Below are 17,430 nucleotides of genomic sequence, written 5' to 3' on the forward strand. Positions count from 1 at the left end.
CCTCCCCTTCATTGTTTACAGGCCCATATTTCTGGGCTTAACTTTAATTACTGGCCTTGTGGTGGAGAGGAGTTAAGGGAAGGTTTTGAGGTCAATTCATGTTGCCTTGCCAGGGAGCTGCTTCTGTCAACTTAATGCAAGGCACTGTCAACCATTAACCAGGCCAGTTCTCCAGGCTTGGGGTCTGGGAATTCACGATATTCAAATCTGTCCACCTGGTTGTCTTTACCCCATGTGTCAGAGCCCAATCAGAGGTGTGACCTCACCAGCACAGACTTGCCTAATTTGAGAATTCAACCTATCTGTTCAGTAAACTCTGGGTCAGGTGCTTAGGTTCCTACCCCTAGCTCCAAGAGATGTAAGACTAATTGTATGAGTTGAAGAGACTGCCTGGATCTCATATTTAGATTTCATTGGTAATTAACCATCCTTCTCATTCCCAAATGCATTGATTATTTTAGAAATGGTCATTCAATTCCACACTACTGTTTTTTTGTTTTTTTGTTTGTTTGTTATTTTTGTGTTTTGTATTGGTACCAGGGATTGAACCCAGGGAACCTCAACCACTGATCCACACTCCCTGTTCTTTTTTGTAGTTTAGAGACAGGGTCTCACTGAGTTGCTTAGGGCCTCACTAAGTTGCTGAGGATGGCTTTGAACTTGTGACCCTCCTGCCTCAACCTTCAGATGTTGGGATGGTCTTCTGGGAATACGGGAGCCACCACACCAATCCCGCCCACTACTCTTTCTTAGTGCAGCTCTCCACTGTCATTCCAACCCTGGGGCTCTTGCCCCTCATTTCTTGAATGCTTTTTACTCTATTCCATATTGATTCTGTCACAATTCCTAATGATTTAAAAATATGTTTGGATGATTCTTCCAAAACACTGGTATGACTGGATCTTTCATGATTCTGAAGCAATCCAAACTCCTGTATCTCCCATTTCCCTGATTTCTAGGGATGTTGAATATTTTGAACATTTTTTTTTTCATGTTTGTTAGTCGTTTGTATTTCTTCTTTTCAGAAGTGTGTTTAGTTCTTTTGCCCACTTATTGATTGGTTCTTTTGTGATTTTGGGGGGGGGGATTAAGATTTTTGAGTTCTTAATATATTCTAAGTATGAATTCCCTGTCAGTAGAGTAGTGGTAAAGATTTCCTCATTCTATAAGCCCTTTATTCATGCTCTTAATTTTTTCCTTTGGGACATCAGTGGAATGGAAGAAGGGAATTGAGGGAGAAGGAGGAGGAGTGGGCAAAGTGTGGAGCTGTGGAGTGAAATTGATCATATTATGCTATGTACATATGTGAATATGTCATAGTGCATTCTATCATTATGTATTATCTATAAAGCAACTGATTAAAAAGCTAAAAATAAATAGAAGGAAGACTAGTAGAGAGGAAGAGGAACAGGGGAGAGTGGAGAGAAGGGAAAGTGGAAGTAATGGTTATTAAAATGGAACCAATTATATTCTATGCATATATGAGTGTCAAAAATGTACCCCACTATTATGTATAACTATAATGCAATAATAAAAACATTTAAAAATCAAGGAACACAAAGTGTAAAATAAGACAATTTAAAAATATACTACAATGAGTAGAAAAGTCACATCTAAAAGGAATAACAACTTGATTCGCAGACTTTTTATCTTGCAATCACAAAAATGGCAATAGGCGAATATTGTTCAAACAGTTATATATCATTTTATATTTAAGAATGAATATGTAATAACGGCGTTTTTTCTTTTTAAAATTTATTTTGCCTTACAATTCTTAATACACAACTATACAATAATTTATCATATCTCTGATTATATATAAGCTGTGTTGACACCAAATTGAAATGTTCATACATGAGTAATAATGGCCTTTTCAGGCATACAATACTAAGAGAGTTTATCATGCAAAACCATGTTCAAATTTATAGAACCAAGATAGTTTACCACACATAGGACATGGTGGAAATAACTATGAAAGGATATTCTTCAGCCAGATGAAAATTGAGGCTAGACTGAATGAGTAGAATGTTAAGAATAAAAAGGTAGGAAAGAATTGGTAATGTGGATTTGGAGTTGTAGCTCAGCAGTAGAACCCTTGCCTAGTCCATGGAGGCACTGGGTTGAATCCTCAGCATCACATTAAAAAATAGATAAATGAATAAACTAAAGGTATTTTCAGGTACAACTAAAAATTAAAAATAATAATTAGTAAGGTGCGGTGGTCAATCTGAATAGTTACTGATGTTTTGAAATGAAATGACCCTTTGGCTTCAGTTTTGTAATATTTTACTTTATAGAAATGAAGCAAACATGGTAATAAATTAACATTTCAAATGTTACAAGTTTTATTTACATTAGAAAAAAATCAGGGTACAATTTAAATGGTAGAAAACACTGTGGAATAGCAGTAAAGCAAACATTTCCATCAGTCTATTGGTTTAAATCACCAGATGAACTTATTTAAAAAATATATTCCAATGCATGCTGACAACATCTGATAAAATTCCACATAAATCTCATTTACATTAAGAAGTAAGATTGGAAGAGAATTTCTTCAACAGGTTAAGAGACTGCTGAGAACAAACACCATACAATCAGATGTGGCAACCATCATAGTATTTGGCAGTTCACTGGGGCAGCAGCTGGAAAAATCAAGAACTAGACATGCTATGGCTGAATGTCTTCATAAATCCATGGGAAAACACAGAAGGAAACTCACAGCATAAGAAAGCCAGTGCTTTCTTGGTTTGGGGAAAAAAGAGGGGAATGGCGACATGAGTTAAAAAGTGCATTTGAGAGAAAACAACGTCTACAAAATGCAGGGAAATGGGGTGTGTGTGTGTGTGTGTGTGTGTGTTTAGAGAATGATCCTGTGAAGAATCCCCCAAATCTGAAAACACAGTTTTTGGTTTTCCTGAAGATTTTCCATTTCCAAGATGAAATGTGGAATCTGCCTTCTCTTCGTGATGTCTTTATTTCCTTACAATCGGGTACAGAAAAAACAATTGTCAGCACAGAATTGCTGACTATTGAGGGGCTCTGGGGATCCAGCAGGCCCCCCAGGAGAGTGTCCAGGAGTTGGGTCCGGTGGTGGGGTGGGGAGAAGTTCCTTTCTTCCTAGAACAGACGTCTGCAGGCTTTGCTCCTAGGGCCTGGAGAGCGCTGAGGACGCACCTGGGGACTTGAACTTGGAGAGGGAGGTAGAGGTTGCAGTGGTGAGGTGGGGAAGGGCCTCAGAAGGTGGAAATCCACGTCGTAGGCGGGATTAGAAGAGCGCCTCACTGGACTAGGGGTGGGGGCCCAAGCACGGAGATATGGGATGGGCCCCTGCGGGCCGGCTGGAGGGTCCATCCATTGCTCCTCGAAGGCCTCTATTTTTCTGACGATCTCTGGCATAAATTCGCAGAAGAATCCCTGCTCGACGACCATGTTCTCACCGAGGGGTCTCAGGAAGGCGCCCAGTTCCGGGTCTTCAGGACAGTCTCCCTGGCCTCCTGGGCGTTGGTCGGTGGCTCCCACGAGGCCCTCAGGGATCAGAATGAGGTTGTGTCCTTGGAGACTCACTTGCAGGACAGAGCTTGGCGCAGGCTGTAGCACCAGGTCGCCGTCGTCCATGGGTACCTGTAAGGAGCAGCCCGCGGCCACAACCACCACGGAGGTGAGCGCGGTGGCGTTGGCTGCTGCTGCAGAGTTTTGCAAGGTGGGTTCCGCCGGGGCCTCTGCAGGGTCTGCAGGGTCGTCTAGTCGGCGGCGTTTGGCAGGGCCAGGTCCTCCAGGCTGTGGTCCCCCGCAGGGCGCAGGGCAGGCGCTGGGGCTGCGTGGACGAATGCCCACCATGTCGACAGCGCTGTGGTGGATGCTCCCGTTTCGGGGCAAAGTGAGTGCGGGGCGCAGGCGGCGCGGTCCTGCGCGTGCTGACAGTCAGGTCCAGAGGACAGGGGAGGTGCGCTAAGCTTTCGAGTGGGCGGCAGTCCTAGCTTCTTTGGATCTGCGCCCACTGCTGTGCTTGGCGTCCCACTTTGGAACCTTGCAACTATGCACTGACCCGGATGCGCCCTGGAGGGCCAATTATATTGCCCGCGCAACCCAAGTTCCAGTGTCACGCTAAGCTCCGCCCCTACGGAGCTCCGCCCCTAGATGGGAGGAGTCGGCTGGCTAACAGCTTTGGCTGTGGTGTGTCTCTGTGGGGAAATACCTAGTGGGCAGAATCACTGGTGTTTCTTGCGTGGAGGGATAAAAACAGGCGTAGAATTTCAAGATGGCTAACGTTAGAATTCATGTCTTCCAGGATTCTGGGGAAAACACTCAAAAAGTCCCCTGCACCTAGTAATCCCCAACCGCCAACCCACCCAAAGGCTACTTAAAGTGCCCCCCCCACTTTGTCCTTTCTGCTGCTGGGGATTGAACTCAGGGACTTACAAATGCTAAGCAAGATTCCAATTCTGAGTTGTTTATAATTATTATTATTTTGAGGGGATGGGGAGGTACTTTGAACTCGGGGGCACTGCATCACTGAGCCACATCCACAGCTCTTTATGTTTTTATTTAGAGTTTGGATCTTGGTAGGTTGTTTAGAGCCTAACTGTTGCTGAGATTGACTTTGAACTCCTGATCCTCTTTCCTCAGCCTGCTGAGTTGCTGGGATTGCAGGCTTGCACCACCATGCCCGGCCTGAAATTCTTTTTAATGTTTGACAATCGTTTTATCTTAAGAATAAATGAAAAATGTAGATTTTTCTTTTAGGAAAAGTGCATTTTAAATACTAAAATGAAAAGCTTTATGGCAGTTTGTTCCTGAAGGTTAAGGCCTGTAATAAAATTGTTAATTGCATTATTAAAATTAAAGCAATACAATTAACTTTTTTTTCTTTTTTATTGAGCACTTATATGTCCACCATTTTACTGTTTTAAAAAATGATATTTCTAGGCGTAGTGGTGCATGTCTGTAATCTGGGCGATTTGGCCAGTTGAAACCAGAGGATCCCAAGTTGAAAGCCCGCCTCAACAATTTGAAGAGATCTTAAGCAATTTAGAGAGACCCTGTCTCAAAAAAAAAAAAAAAAACGGCTGGGGTTTTGGCTCAGTGGTTAAATTGTTATCCCTGGGTTCAATCCTTGGTACTTCCTCACCCTGGTCTTGCCAGATATGATCTTTTTTTTCCCCTTACAACAGCTGAGGCTCTAAGTGGTAAAGCAAAATTTCCCATAATTAAACACTTCATTTATGTTTGTTGTAGAATCAAATGCAATCGTGACTTTAAATCAATTATACTTAATTTAGGTATTTATTGTGTACACCTAACGAACACTGATTTGGTACTGTGTGTGCCTTTCATATTAACATGTGTGTCTACCCTGTTTTATTTCCAATGTTTCTATTTCTTGGTTTACATTCGCGGGAGCCCAATGTGTTTCAATTTCACTACATTCTTGTAAACATTTATCTCTCATATGCCTGCCTGTCTGCTGGCCTGCCTGCTTTTCTTCCATTCATCAGTGCATATAAAATGTACAGAATGGCAACTTTCACTGTGGCTCATTGGTTACTACACAAAACCATAAATGGATCAATTTCATTCCCCAGTGCTTCCCTCACTGTTCCTTCTTTTCTCCCCTGATCCCTTCCCTCTACTCTCCTATCTCCCTTCTAATTTCATGGGGTCCTTTTTTTCCCTCCTAGTTTCCACACATGGGAGAAAACACATGGTACTTTTCTCTCTGATTTTGACTTATTCACTCAAAAAAATGATGGTCTCCACTTTCATCTATTCTTCTGCAAGTGACATATTTGTTCTTCTTTAAGTCTGAATAAAACTGCATTTTGTGTGTGTGTGCATGTATGTGTGTGTATATGTGTGTGTGTGTGTGTGTGTGTGTGTGTGTATATATATATATAATTTTCTTTATCCATTTATCTGTTGACAGACACCTTGGTTGATCCCATTACTTGGCTAATGTGAATTGTGCTGCAATAAACATGGTATGCATGTTATCTGTAAAATGTGCTGTCTTTATTTTTTATTTTTTGACAAATACCCAAATGTGGTATAGCTGGATCATATGGAAGATTTATTTTTAGCCTTTTGAAGAACCCCCATACTGATTTCCATAGTGGCTGTACTAATTTATATTCCCACCAACAGTGTGTAAGAGTTTCTTTCCCCATCATCCCATCCTCACCAGCATTTATTGTTTGTATTCTTGATGGCTGCACTTCTAACTGAAGTCAGATGGAATCTCAGTATAGGTTATTTGTTTGTTTGTTTGTTTTTGTACTGGGGAATGAACCCAGGGGCCTTTAACCACTGAGCCACATCCCGAGGTCCTTATTTGTATTCTATTTAGAGACAGGGTCTCACTGAGTTGCTAAAGGCCTCACTAAGTTGCTGGGGCTGGATTTGAACTCACAATCTTTCTGCCTCAGCCTCCCTAGCAGTTGGGATTGCAGGCGTACACCACTGCTCAGTATAGTTTTGATATGCATTTCCCTTTATTTATTTATTTTTATTGGTGCAGATTATCCAACCCAGGGCCTTGCTGGTGCTAAGCAAGTGCTGTGCTGCTGAGCCACATCCCCTACCCTGTTGTGCATTTCCCTGGTGGCTAAAAATGCTGAACATTTTTTTATATATTTGTTGACCCTTCATACTTCTTTTGAGAAGTGTCTGTACACTTCATGTACCCATTTATCGACTGGGTTACTTGCCTTGCAAGCATTTCTTATTGCTGGATTCTTAAATCTTTTCCTACCCGATATAGTAAAGTGCTACCCTGTGTTTTTATTTTGCATTTCTGATTACCTGTGTGGCCACATCATTTTTTTCATATAATTATTGGCAATTATTTTCTTATATTTTCTATAAAATATTCCTCTCTTCTATTTTTTTTTTAATTTAATAAATTGCGTCTCAGAATACTACACACCATTTACTTCTCAGATGTCTAATGAAGTGTCTATGGCTCTCCTATAGTCTTTTATGACCTGATTATCTGATTCCCTATTATTCTTACAGTTCTACTTCTGGTATACTTTGTGGTTATTTGAATATTCTCATAGACTATTTCTGACAGGTGACCTCTAAGTCCTCTTTCTTTTCAACACTTTTGTCCTGCCTCCTGTAAGACTTATATGCTTATATGCTTGTACTGTGGATCATTCTTTTCTCCAAGCTTCTGAGAGTTGCTTTTAAGAATGTGAGTACTGTCTTAACAAAGTCCTTGCCAGGGTGTTAAAACTCTCTTGTATTACAGGAGAATTCTTCTAAATTTCCAAACTCTCTCTTTAACAGGCTGATATCCAGCAGCTTCAGTTTTATACTTGATTCCTACTGGTTTATGTTGGGTGAATCCTGCAGAACAGACACATACACCTGCACACACACACACACATGCATGCACACACTCGCGCAGGCACACACACACACACACACACACACACACACAATTATGTGCCTTTCTTCCCTCCCCTTCATTGTTTACAGGCCCATATTTCTGGGCTTAACTTTAATTACTGGCCTTGTGGTGGAGAGGAGTTAAGGGAAGGTTTTGAGGTCAATTCATGTTGCCTTGCCAGGGAGCTGCTTCTGTCAACTTAATGCAAGGCACTGTCAACCATTAACCAGGCCAGTTCTCCAGGCTTGGGGTCTGGGAATTCACGATATTCAAATCTGTCCACCTGGTTGTCTTTACCCCATGTGTCAGAGCCCAATCAGAGGTGTGACCTCACCAGCACAGACTTGCCTAATTTGAGAATTCAACCTATCTGTTCAGTAAACTCTGGGTCAGGTGCTTAGGTTCCTACCCCTAGCTCCAAGAGATGTAAGACTAATTGTATGAGTTGAAGAGACTGCCTGGATCTCATATTTAGATTTCATTGGTAATTAACCATCCTTCTCATTCCCAAATGCATTGATTATTTTAGAAATGGTCATTCAATTCCACACTACTGTTTTTTTGTTTTTTTGTTTGTTTGTTATTTTTGTGTTTTGTATTGGTACCAGGGATTGAACCCAGGGAACCTCAACCACTGATCCACACTCCCTGTTCTTTTTTGTAGTTTAGAGACAGGGTCTCACTGAGTTGCTTAGGGCCTCACTAAGTTGCTGAGGATGGCTTTGAACTTGTGACCCTCCTGCCTCAACCTTCAGATGTTGTGATGGTCTTCTGGGAATACGGGAGCCACCACACCAATCCCGCCCACTACTCTTTCTTAGTGCAGCTCTCCACTGTCATTCCAACCCTGGGGCTCTTGCCCCTCATTTCTTGAATGCTTTTTACTCTATTCCATATTGATTCTGTCACAATTCCTAATGATTTAAAAATATGTTTGGATGATTCTTCCAAAACACTGGTATGACTGGATCTTTCATGATTCTGAAGCAATCCAAACTCCTGTATCTCCCATTTCCCTGATTTCTAGGGATGTTGAATATTTTGAACATTTTTTTTTTCATGTTTGTTAGTCGTTTGTATTTCTTCTTTTCAGAAGTGTGTTTAGTTCTTTTGCCCACTTATTGATTGGTTCTTTTGTGATTTGGGGGGGGGGATTAAGATTTTTGAGTTCTTAATATATTCTAAGTATGAATTCCCTGTCAGTAGAGTAGTGGTAAAGATTTCCTCATTCTATAAGCCCTTTATTCATGCTCTTAATTTTTTCCTTTGGGACATCAGTGGAATGGAAGCAGGGAATTGAGGGAGAAGGAGGAGGAGTGGGCAAAGTGTGGAGCTGTGGAGTGAAATTGATCATATTATGCTATGTACATATGTGAATGTGTCATAGTGCATTCTATCATTATGTATTATCTTAAAGCAACTGATTAAAAAGCTAAAAATAAATAGAAGGAAGACTAGTAGAGAGGAAGAGGAACATGGGAGAGTGGAGAGAAGGGAAAGTGGAAGTAATGGTTATTAAAATGGAACCAATTATATTCTATGCATATATGAGTGTCAAAAATGAACCCCACTATTATGTGTAACTATAATGCAATAATAAAAACATTTAAAAATCAAGGAACACAAAGTGTAAAATAAGACAATTTAAAAATATACTACAATGAGTAGAAAAGTCACATCTAAAAGGAATAACAACTTGATTGGCAGACTTTTTATCTTGCAACCACAAAAATGGCAATAGGCGAATATTGTTCAAGCAGTTATATATCATTTTATATTGAAGAATGAGTATGTAATAACGGCGTTTTTTTCTTTTTAAAATTTATTTTGCATTACAATTCTTAATACACCACTATACAAAAATTTATCATATCTCTGATTATATATAAGCTGTGTTGACACCAAATTGAAATGTTCATACATGAGAAATAATGGCCTTTTCAGGCATACAATACTAAGAGAGTTTATCATGCAAAACCATGTTCAAATTTATAGAACCAAGATAGTTTACCACACATAGGACATGGTGGAAATAACTATGAAAGGATATTCTTCAGCCAGATGAAAATTGAGGCTAGACTGAATGAGTAGAATGTTAAGAATAAAAAGGTAGGAAAGAATTGGTAATGTGGATTTGGAGTTGTAGCTCAGCAGTAGAACCCTTGCCTAGTCCATGGAGGCACTGGGTTCAATCCTCAGCATCACATTAAAAAATAGATAAATGAATAAACTAAAGGTATTTTCAGGTACAACTAAAAATTAAAAATAATAATTAGTAAGGTGCGGTGGTCAATCTGAATAGTTACTGATGTTTTGAAATGAAATGACCCTTTGGCTTCAGTTTTGTAATATTTTACTTTATAGAAATGAAGCAAACATGGTAATAAATTAACATTTCAAATGTTACAAGTTTTATTTACATTAGAAAAAAATCAGGGTACAATTTAAATGGTAGAAAACACTGTGGAATAGCAGTAAAGCAAACATTTCCATCAGTCTATTGGTTTAAATCACCAGATGAACTTATTTAAAAAATATATTCCAATGCATGCTGACAACATCTGATAAAATTCCACATAAATCTCATTTACATTAAGAAGTAAGATTGGAAGAGAATTTCTTCAACAGGTTAAGAGACTGCTGAGAACAAACACCATACAATCAGATGTGGCAACCATCATAGTATTTGGCAGTTCACTGGGGCAGCAGCTGGAAAAATCAAGAACTAGACATGCTATGGCTGAATGTCTTCATAAATCCATGGGAAAACACAGAAGGAAACTCACAGCATAAGAAAGCCAGTGCTTTCTTGGTTTGGGGAAAAAAGAGGGGAATGGCGACATGAGTTAAAAAGTGCATTTGAGAGAAAACAACGTCTACAAAATGCAGGGAAATGGGGTGTGTGTGTGTGTGTGTGTGTGTGTGTGTGTGTGTGTGTTTAGAGAATGATCCTGTGAAGAATCCCCCAAATCTGAAAACACAGTTTTTGGTTTTCCTGAAGATTTTCCATTTCCAAGATGAAATGTGGAATCTGCCTTCTCTTCGTGATGTCTTTATTTCCTTACAATCGGGTACAGAAAAAACAATTGTCAGCACAGAATTGCTGACTATTGAGGGGCTCTGGGGATCCAGCAGGCCCCCCAGGAGAGTGTCCAGGAGTTGGGTCCGGTGGTGGGGTGGGGAGAAGTTCCTTTCTTCCTAGAACAGACGTCTGCAGGCTTTGCTCCTAGGGCCTGGAGAGCGCTGAGGACGCACCTGGGGACTTGAACTTGGAGAGGGAGGTAGAGGTTGCAGTGGTGAGGTGGGGAAGGGCCTCAGAAGGTGGAAATCCACGTCGTAGGCGGGATTAGAAGAGCGCCTCACTGGACTAGGGGTGGGGGCCCAAGCACGGAGATATGGGATGGGCCCCTGCGGGCCGGCTGGAGGGTCCATCCATTGCTCCTCGAAGGCCTCTATTTTTCTGACGATCTCTGGCATAAATTCGCAGAAGAATCCCTGCTCGACGACCATGTTCTCACCGAGGGGTCTCAGGAAGGCGCCCAGTTCCGGGTCTTCAGGACAGTCTCCCTGGCCTCCTGGGCGTTGGTCGGTGGCTCCCACGAGGCCCTCAGGGATCAGAATGAGGTTGTGTCCTTGGAGACTCACTTGCAGGACAGAGCTTGGCGCAGGCTGTAGCACCAGGTCGCCGTCGTCCATGGGTACCTGTAAGGAGCAGCCCGCGGCCACAACCACCACGGAGGTGAGCGCGGTGGCGTTGGCTGCTGCTGCAGAGTTTTGCAAGGTGGGTTCCGCCGGGGCCTCTGCAGGGTCTGCAGGGTCGTCTAGTCGGCGGCGTTTGGCAGGGCCAGGTCCTCCAGGCTGTGGTCCCCCGCAGGGCGCAGGGCAGGCGCTGGGGCTGCGTGGACGAATGCCCACCATGTCGACAGCGCTGTGGTGGATGCTCCCGTTTCGGGGCAAAGTGAGTGCGGGGCGCAGGCGGCGCGGTCCTGCGCGTGCTGACAGTCAGGTCCAGAGGACAGGGGAGGTGCGCTAAGCTTTCGAGTGGGCGGCAGTCCTAGCTTCTTTGGATCTGCGCCCACTGCTGTGCTTGGCGTCCCACTTTGGAACCTTGCAACTATGCACTGACCCGGATGCGCCCTGGAGGGCCAATTATATTGCCCGCGCAACCCAAGTTCCAGTGTCACGCTAAGCTCCGCCCCTACGGAGCTCCGCCCCTAGATGGGAGGAGTCGGCTGGCTAACAGCTTTGGCTGTGGTGTGTCTCTGTGGGGAAATACCTAGTGGGCAGAATCACTGGTGTTTCTTGCGTGGAGGGATAAAAACAGGCGTAGAATTTCAAGATGGCTAACGTTAGAATTCATGTCTTCCAGGATTCTGGGGAAAACACTCAAAAAGTCCCCTGCACCTAGTAATCCCCAACCGCCAACCCACCCAAAGGCTACTTAAAGTGCCCCCCCACTTTGTCCTTTCTGCTGCTGGGGATTGAACTCAGGGACTTACAAATGCTAAGCAAGATTCCAGTTCTGAGTATTTTATTATTATTATTATTTTGAGGGGATGGGGAGGTACTTAGAACTCGGGGGCACTGCATCACTGAGCCACATCCCCAGCTCTTTATGTATTTTATTTAGAGTTAGGATCTTGGTAGGTTGTTTAGAGCCTAACTGTTGCTGAGATTGACTTTGAACTCCTGATCCTCTTTCCTCAGCCTGCTGAGTTGCTGGGATTGCAGGCTTGCACCACCATGCCCGGCCTGAAATTCTTTTTAATGTTTGACAATCGTTTTATCTTAAGAATAAATGAAAAATGTAGATTTTTCTTTTAGGAAAAGTGCATTTTAAATACTAAAATGAAAAGCTTTATGGCAGTTTGTTCCTGAAGGTTAAGGCCTGTAATAAAATTGTTAATTGCATTATTAAAATTAAAGCAATACAATTAACTTTTTTTTTCTTTTTTATTGAGCACTTACTTATATGTCCACCATTTTACTGTTTTAAAAAATGATTTTTCTAGGCGTAGTGGTGCATGTCTGTAATCTGGGCGATTTGGCCGGTTGAAACCAGAGGATCCCAAGTTGAAAGCCCGCCTCAACAATTTAAAGAGATCTTAAGCAATTTAGAGAGACCCTGTCTCAAAAAAAAAAAAAAAAAAAAAAAAAAAAAAAAAAAAAAAACGGGATGGGGATTTGGCTCAGTGGTTAAATTGTTATCCCTGGGTTCAATCCTTGGTACTTCCTCACCCTGGTCTTGCCAGATATGATCTTTTTTTCCCCTTACAACACCTGAGGCTCTAAGTGGTAAAGCAAAATTTCCCATAATTAAACACTTCATTTATGTTTGTTGTAGAATCAAATGCAATCGTGACTTTAAATCAATTACACTTAATTTAGGTATTTATTGTGTACACCTAATGAACACTGATTTGGTACTGTGTGTGCCTTTCATATTAACATGTGTGTCATGAACTCCCATTTTTTACAAATTGCCTTTCTAGTGACTGATGTATTCTGCTGTCTATCCCATTCTATCCCATTCTCCACTGTCCCCCCTCCCTCCCCTCCCCTCCCCTCCCCTCCCCTTCTCTCTCTCCATCCCCTCTACTAAAAATCCTTTCTTACACTTATATAATTTTTCTCCTACTCCTCCTTTCCTCTTATATGTAATTTTTTATAACCCTGTGTATGTATGTGTGTGTTTGTGTGTGGGTGTGTGTGTGGGTGTGTGTGTGTATATATATATATATATATATATATATATATATATATATATATATAATTTTCTTTATCCATTTATCTGTTGACAGACACCTTGGTTGATCCCATTACTTGGCTAATGTGAATTGTGCTGCAATAAACATGGTATGCATGTTATCCGTAAAATGTGCTGTGTTTATTTTTTATTTTTTGATAAATACCCAAATGTGGTATAGCTGGATCATATGGAAGATTTATTTTTAGCCTTTTGAAGAACCCCCATACTGATTTCCATAGTGGCTGTACTAATTTATATTCCCACCAACAGTGTGTAAGAGTTTCTTACCCCATCATTCCATCCTCACCAGCATTTATTGTTTGTATTCTTGATGGCTGCACTTCTAACTGAAGTAAGATGGAATCTCAGTATAGGTTTTTTGTTTTGTTTGTTTGTTTTTCTACTGGGGAATGAATCCAGGGGCCTTTAACCACTGAGCCACATCCCCAGGTCCTTATTTGTATTCTATTTAGAGACAGGGTCTCACTGAGTTGCTAAGGGCCTCACTAAGTTGCTGAGGCTGGATTTGAACTCACAATCTTTCTGCCTCAGCCTCCCTAGCAGCTGGGATTGCAGGCACACACCACTGCTCAGTATAGTTTTGATATGCATTTCCCTTTATTTATTTATTTTTATTGGTGCGGATTATCCAACCCAGGGCCTTGCTGGTGCTAAGCAAGTGCTGTGCTGCTGAGCCACATCCCCTACCCTGTTGTGCATTTCCCTGGTGGCTAAAAATGTTGAACTTTTTTTATATAATTGTTGACCCTTCATACTTCTTTTGAGAAGTGTCTGTACACTTCATTTACACATTTATCCACTGGGTTACTTGCCTTGCAAGCATTTCTTATTGCTGGATTCTTAAATCTTTTCCAACCCGGTATAGTAAAGTGCTACCCTGTGTTTTTATTTTGCATTTCTGATTACCTGTGTGGCCACATCATTTTTTTTCATATAATTATTGGCAATTATTTTCTTATATTTTCTATAAAATGTTCCTCTCTTCTATTTTTTTTTTACTTTAATAAATCGAGTCTCAAAATACTACACACCATTTACTTCTCAGATGTCTAATGAAGTGTCTATGGCTCTCCTATAGTCTTTGATGACCTGATTACCTGATTCCCTATTATTCTTACAGTTCTACTTCTGGTATACTTTGTGGTTATTTGAATATTCTCATAGACTGTTCCTGACAGGTGATCTCTAAGTCCTCTTTGCTTTTAACACTTTTATCCTGTCTCCTGTAAGACTTATATGCTTGACCTTGCATTACTCCTATTTGTTTCCCCCGTATAATCACTATTTCAAACATTTTATTTTCAGAGTGGCACTTCTAACCTCCTAGTTCAGTCGTTTAAATATACAAACTTGATCTGTCTTAGCCCTCCTGGGTGGGGGGTGGGAAATCCATTTCCCCTATCATATGTTCACTGAAGCTTAAACCCTCATGTTCACTTTTCACTCCTTCTCTGGAACTTAGATTCCATGGGCAACATGATAGTCACTGCCATGTTTATAACTTTGTATCCTTTCCCTTTGTCCTGCTTAGCAGGGCAAATCTATATGCCTCTAATGTGTTGGAGAAACAACCACTCAACTCCATTGAATGCTGTCTGTGTAAATATGATGGATTCCATTAGGTGGATTCCTAGTACTGGCTAGTGATTTAACTCTATTGCTCAAGTCCAGTCACTTAACTTTCCTTGATTCATGTTGCCTACTTTCTCCTCTTTTCTCAAGCCTCCTCTATTTCATCTCTCATGCTCACTCCTAGATGGTCCCCTTGTTTTCTTTACACAGAGACAATAAAAGCAATCAGGAGATTTCCCAAAATTGCCATAATCACATCTACCTACCAAGATGCATGGGGAGTATATATTCTGCCTTCTCTGCTTTTCCCTGCCAAATTATCCATGTTCTAGCCAGGGCTACTCCCTTCACCTGTGTAAACTATCTCATTGCGTCTTGCCTCCTTGAGAACCTCTCTTCAGCAATTCATCCATCTCTGCCCTTCATTATCACATTTTATCTTCCTCTTAAAATGCTAGCTATTGAATCAATATCTTCAATGTATAATGGAGAGGTAAAGCCTTTCTATGTTAAAACAAACACTCTTCACTAAACCCTTTCCAGGTCCCAAGCAACTTAGAGAGACCCTGCCTCAAATAAAAATAAAAAAGGGAAAGTGGCTCAGTGGTTTAAAGTCTCTGGATTAAAAAAAAAATTGTGAATAAACTTAGAACATACAGCCTCTAAATGAATTCCTGAGATGTGGGATGATCATATCCTTTAATGCAAACATTCCTGCCATCTCTTTTGAGTTCTCTGAGATCTCCTCTTCTTCATATATTCTCACTGAGATCATACTACACAAGTATGAAGTTCTTGGCATATGTAGACAATTAAACTTATAGAAAAAGAATAATCAAAACAAAAAATAGAATCATATGGCTAAAAAGTGCACTGTTGATACTGCAATAATTATGAAACTGAATCTCAAAACATGTATTGGTGTCTGAGATATTAACTTCTTTGAGGTGGGCCTGAAATTCTTCTCCCTGCCTTACAGTCACTGATCAATGCTAATTTTATTTTATATATATTTTTGGTATTGGAGATTGGCATTTAACCACTAAGCCACATCCCCAATCCCCAGCCCTTTTTAAAATGTTTTATTCAGAGACAGGGTCTTGCCGAATTGCTTAGGGCCTCTCTGAATTGCTTCAAGCCTTGCTAAATTGCTGAGACTGGCTTTGAATTTGTGATCCTCCTGCCTCAGCCTCCTGGGTTGCTGGGATTACAGGTGTGTGCCACCACACCCAGCTCAGTGCTGACCATATTGAGCCAGTTGCCTTTAGAAGTTGTAGTTTGGTTTCATGAGTTGATTACTGCAGAGTTTGTTTGGTTTGTAGGGCTGATTGCTATGGTGGTTGTGAATCAGAGTTCTGGCGTCATATGTGATCTGGTCATTGTCAATTTGTATATTAAATCTCTTAATCCCTTCCCCTACTTTTGAGCATTCTCTTGGAGAGGTAGATCAGTTCAGGGAAATGTAGACACTTCAGTCTTCTCTAGTTAGGTTTATTCATTTCCATATTCAACTGGATTACAAGATATTTGTGATCATTTTGTTACTGTGTCATATAAAACAGGACTGTCATGACACCAGGGTCTATAGAAAATGAGGGAAAAAATAAAGATAAGCAAGCAGATAAAACAAAGCAGGAATTAGACAGGACTCTTGATTTGATGTCTTTGGCAGAAATCGTGGCCATCCAAGGTCATCTGCTTATTCTGAGAGTCTTAGATTAGCTTTGTGCTTTCAAATGGGATTTCTAGAATCCTCAATTTGATGTCACCTATGGAGTAGTTTTTCAGTTCCATGGAATTCTGAATTGGCTCTGACATGAACACAAGGACAGACTGCTGAATTTATTGTGAACAGTACCCGATAACGTCCTTTCAGTGAAGTTTAAGAGCAGCTTTTCCTTTGACATCCCTTTCAATAGATGAAATCTCCTGCGTAATGGTCATGAAAAGCCTTTCTAGGAAAGCATTCAAAGGTGGCCTTAAGCTGTTGGTAAGTTGTAGGACTTCTTTATATATTCTAGATACTAACCCCTAATTATGATATAATTGAAAGACAACCTCATTTTGTAGGTTGTCTTTCACTTGATTGTGTTCTTGGATAAATAGAAAGTTTTCATTTTGTTGCCATCGAATTAATCTATTTTACTTTTGTTGTACTTTTGGTGTCAATTTTAAGAAATCATATCCAAATCCAATGTCATGAAGCTTTTCCTGTTTTAAGAGTTTTATAGGCTTAGGTCTTGAAATTGGTCTCTAAACCACTTCCATGTGTGGGTGGAGGCCGAGGTGGTGCAAGCTGAATTGCTGGTCACCCTGATGGAGGTCCATATCCCCAAATGCAGTAGGGTTAACACCCTTTCAAGAGAAGACTCTGAACTGTCTTTTGTGAGGGTTCTAGAATATTTGGGGGTAATCTTCAATTTATCAGAGACTGTTTTTCATTCCTTGGACAGATCACTCTAAATAATGAACTAGAATTTGACAAAACATTTATCTTTTGAAACTTTATTGTCTCTTTTCTGCTAAGGTTGGAGGCAAGTAAACAATCATTTTTATAGGCTTCCTTGTTCTCTGAACACCATAGGAGAACATTTCACATGGTGTATTAGAAGGGATTGGCAAGAATTTTAGATCTGATCAAGGAACTGGGAAAATCAGAGGGGTCACTGGTGAATTCCTGGGATACTGTCCTCTTTTG

The 17,430-nt window shown here is 40.9% G+C and overlaps 2 protein-coding genes across 2 annotated transcripts; both read right to left on the minus strand.

Moving 5' to 3' along the window:
• Positions 1–3,117: 3,117 nt before the first annotated feature.
• Positions 3,118–3,837, minus strand: LOC308653345 (proline-rich protein 23C-like; the record flags this gene model as incomplete). Its single annotated transcript, XM_081301945.1, has 1 exon — positions 3,118–3,837. One exon carries the CDS (start codon positions 3,835–3,837, stop codon positions 3,118–3,120), a length of 720 nt encoding a protein of 239 aa, XP_081158071.1.
• Positions 3,838–10,588: 6,751 nt separating this feature from the next.
• Positions 10,589–11,308, minus strand: LOC308653347 (proline-rich protein 23C-like; the record flags this gene model as incomplete). The annotated part of the gene is made up of 1 exon (XM_081301947.1): positions 10,589–11,308. The coding sequence occupies one exon, from the start codon at positions 11,306–11,308 to the stop codon at positions 10,589–10,591; it is 720 nt and encodes a 239-aa protein (XP_081158073.1).
• Positions 11,309–17,430: the final 6,122 nt, after the last annotated feature.

Source organism: Spermophilus citellus, assembly GCF_964194105.1.
Source record: "Spermophilus citellus genome assembly, chromosome: 7".
NCBI lineage: Eukaryota > Metazoa > Chordata > Mammalia > Rodentia > Sciuridae > Spermophilus > Spermophilus citellus.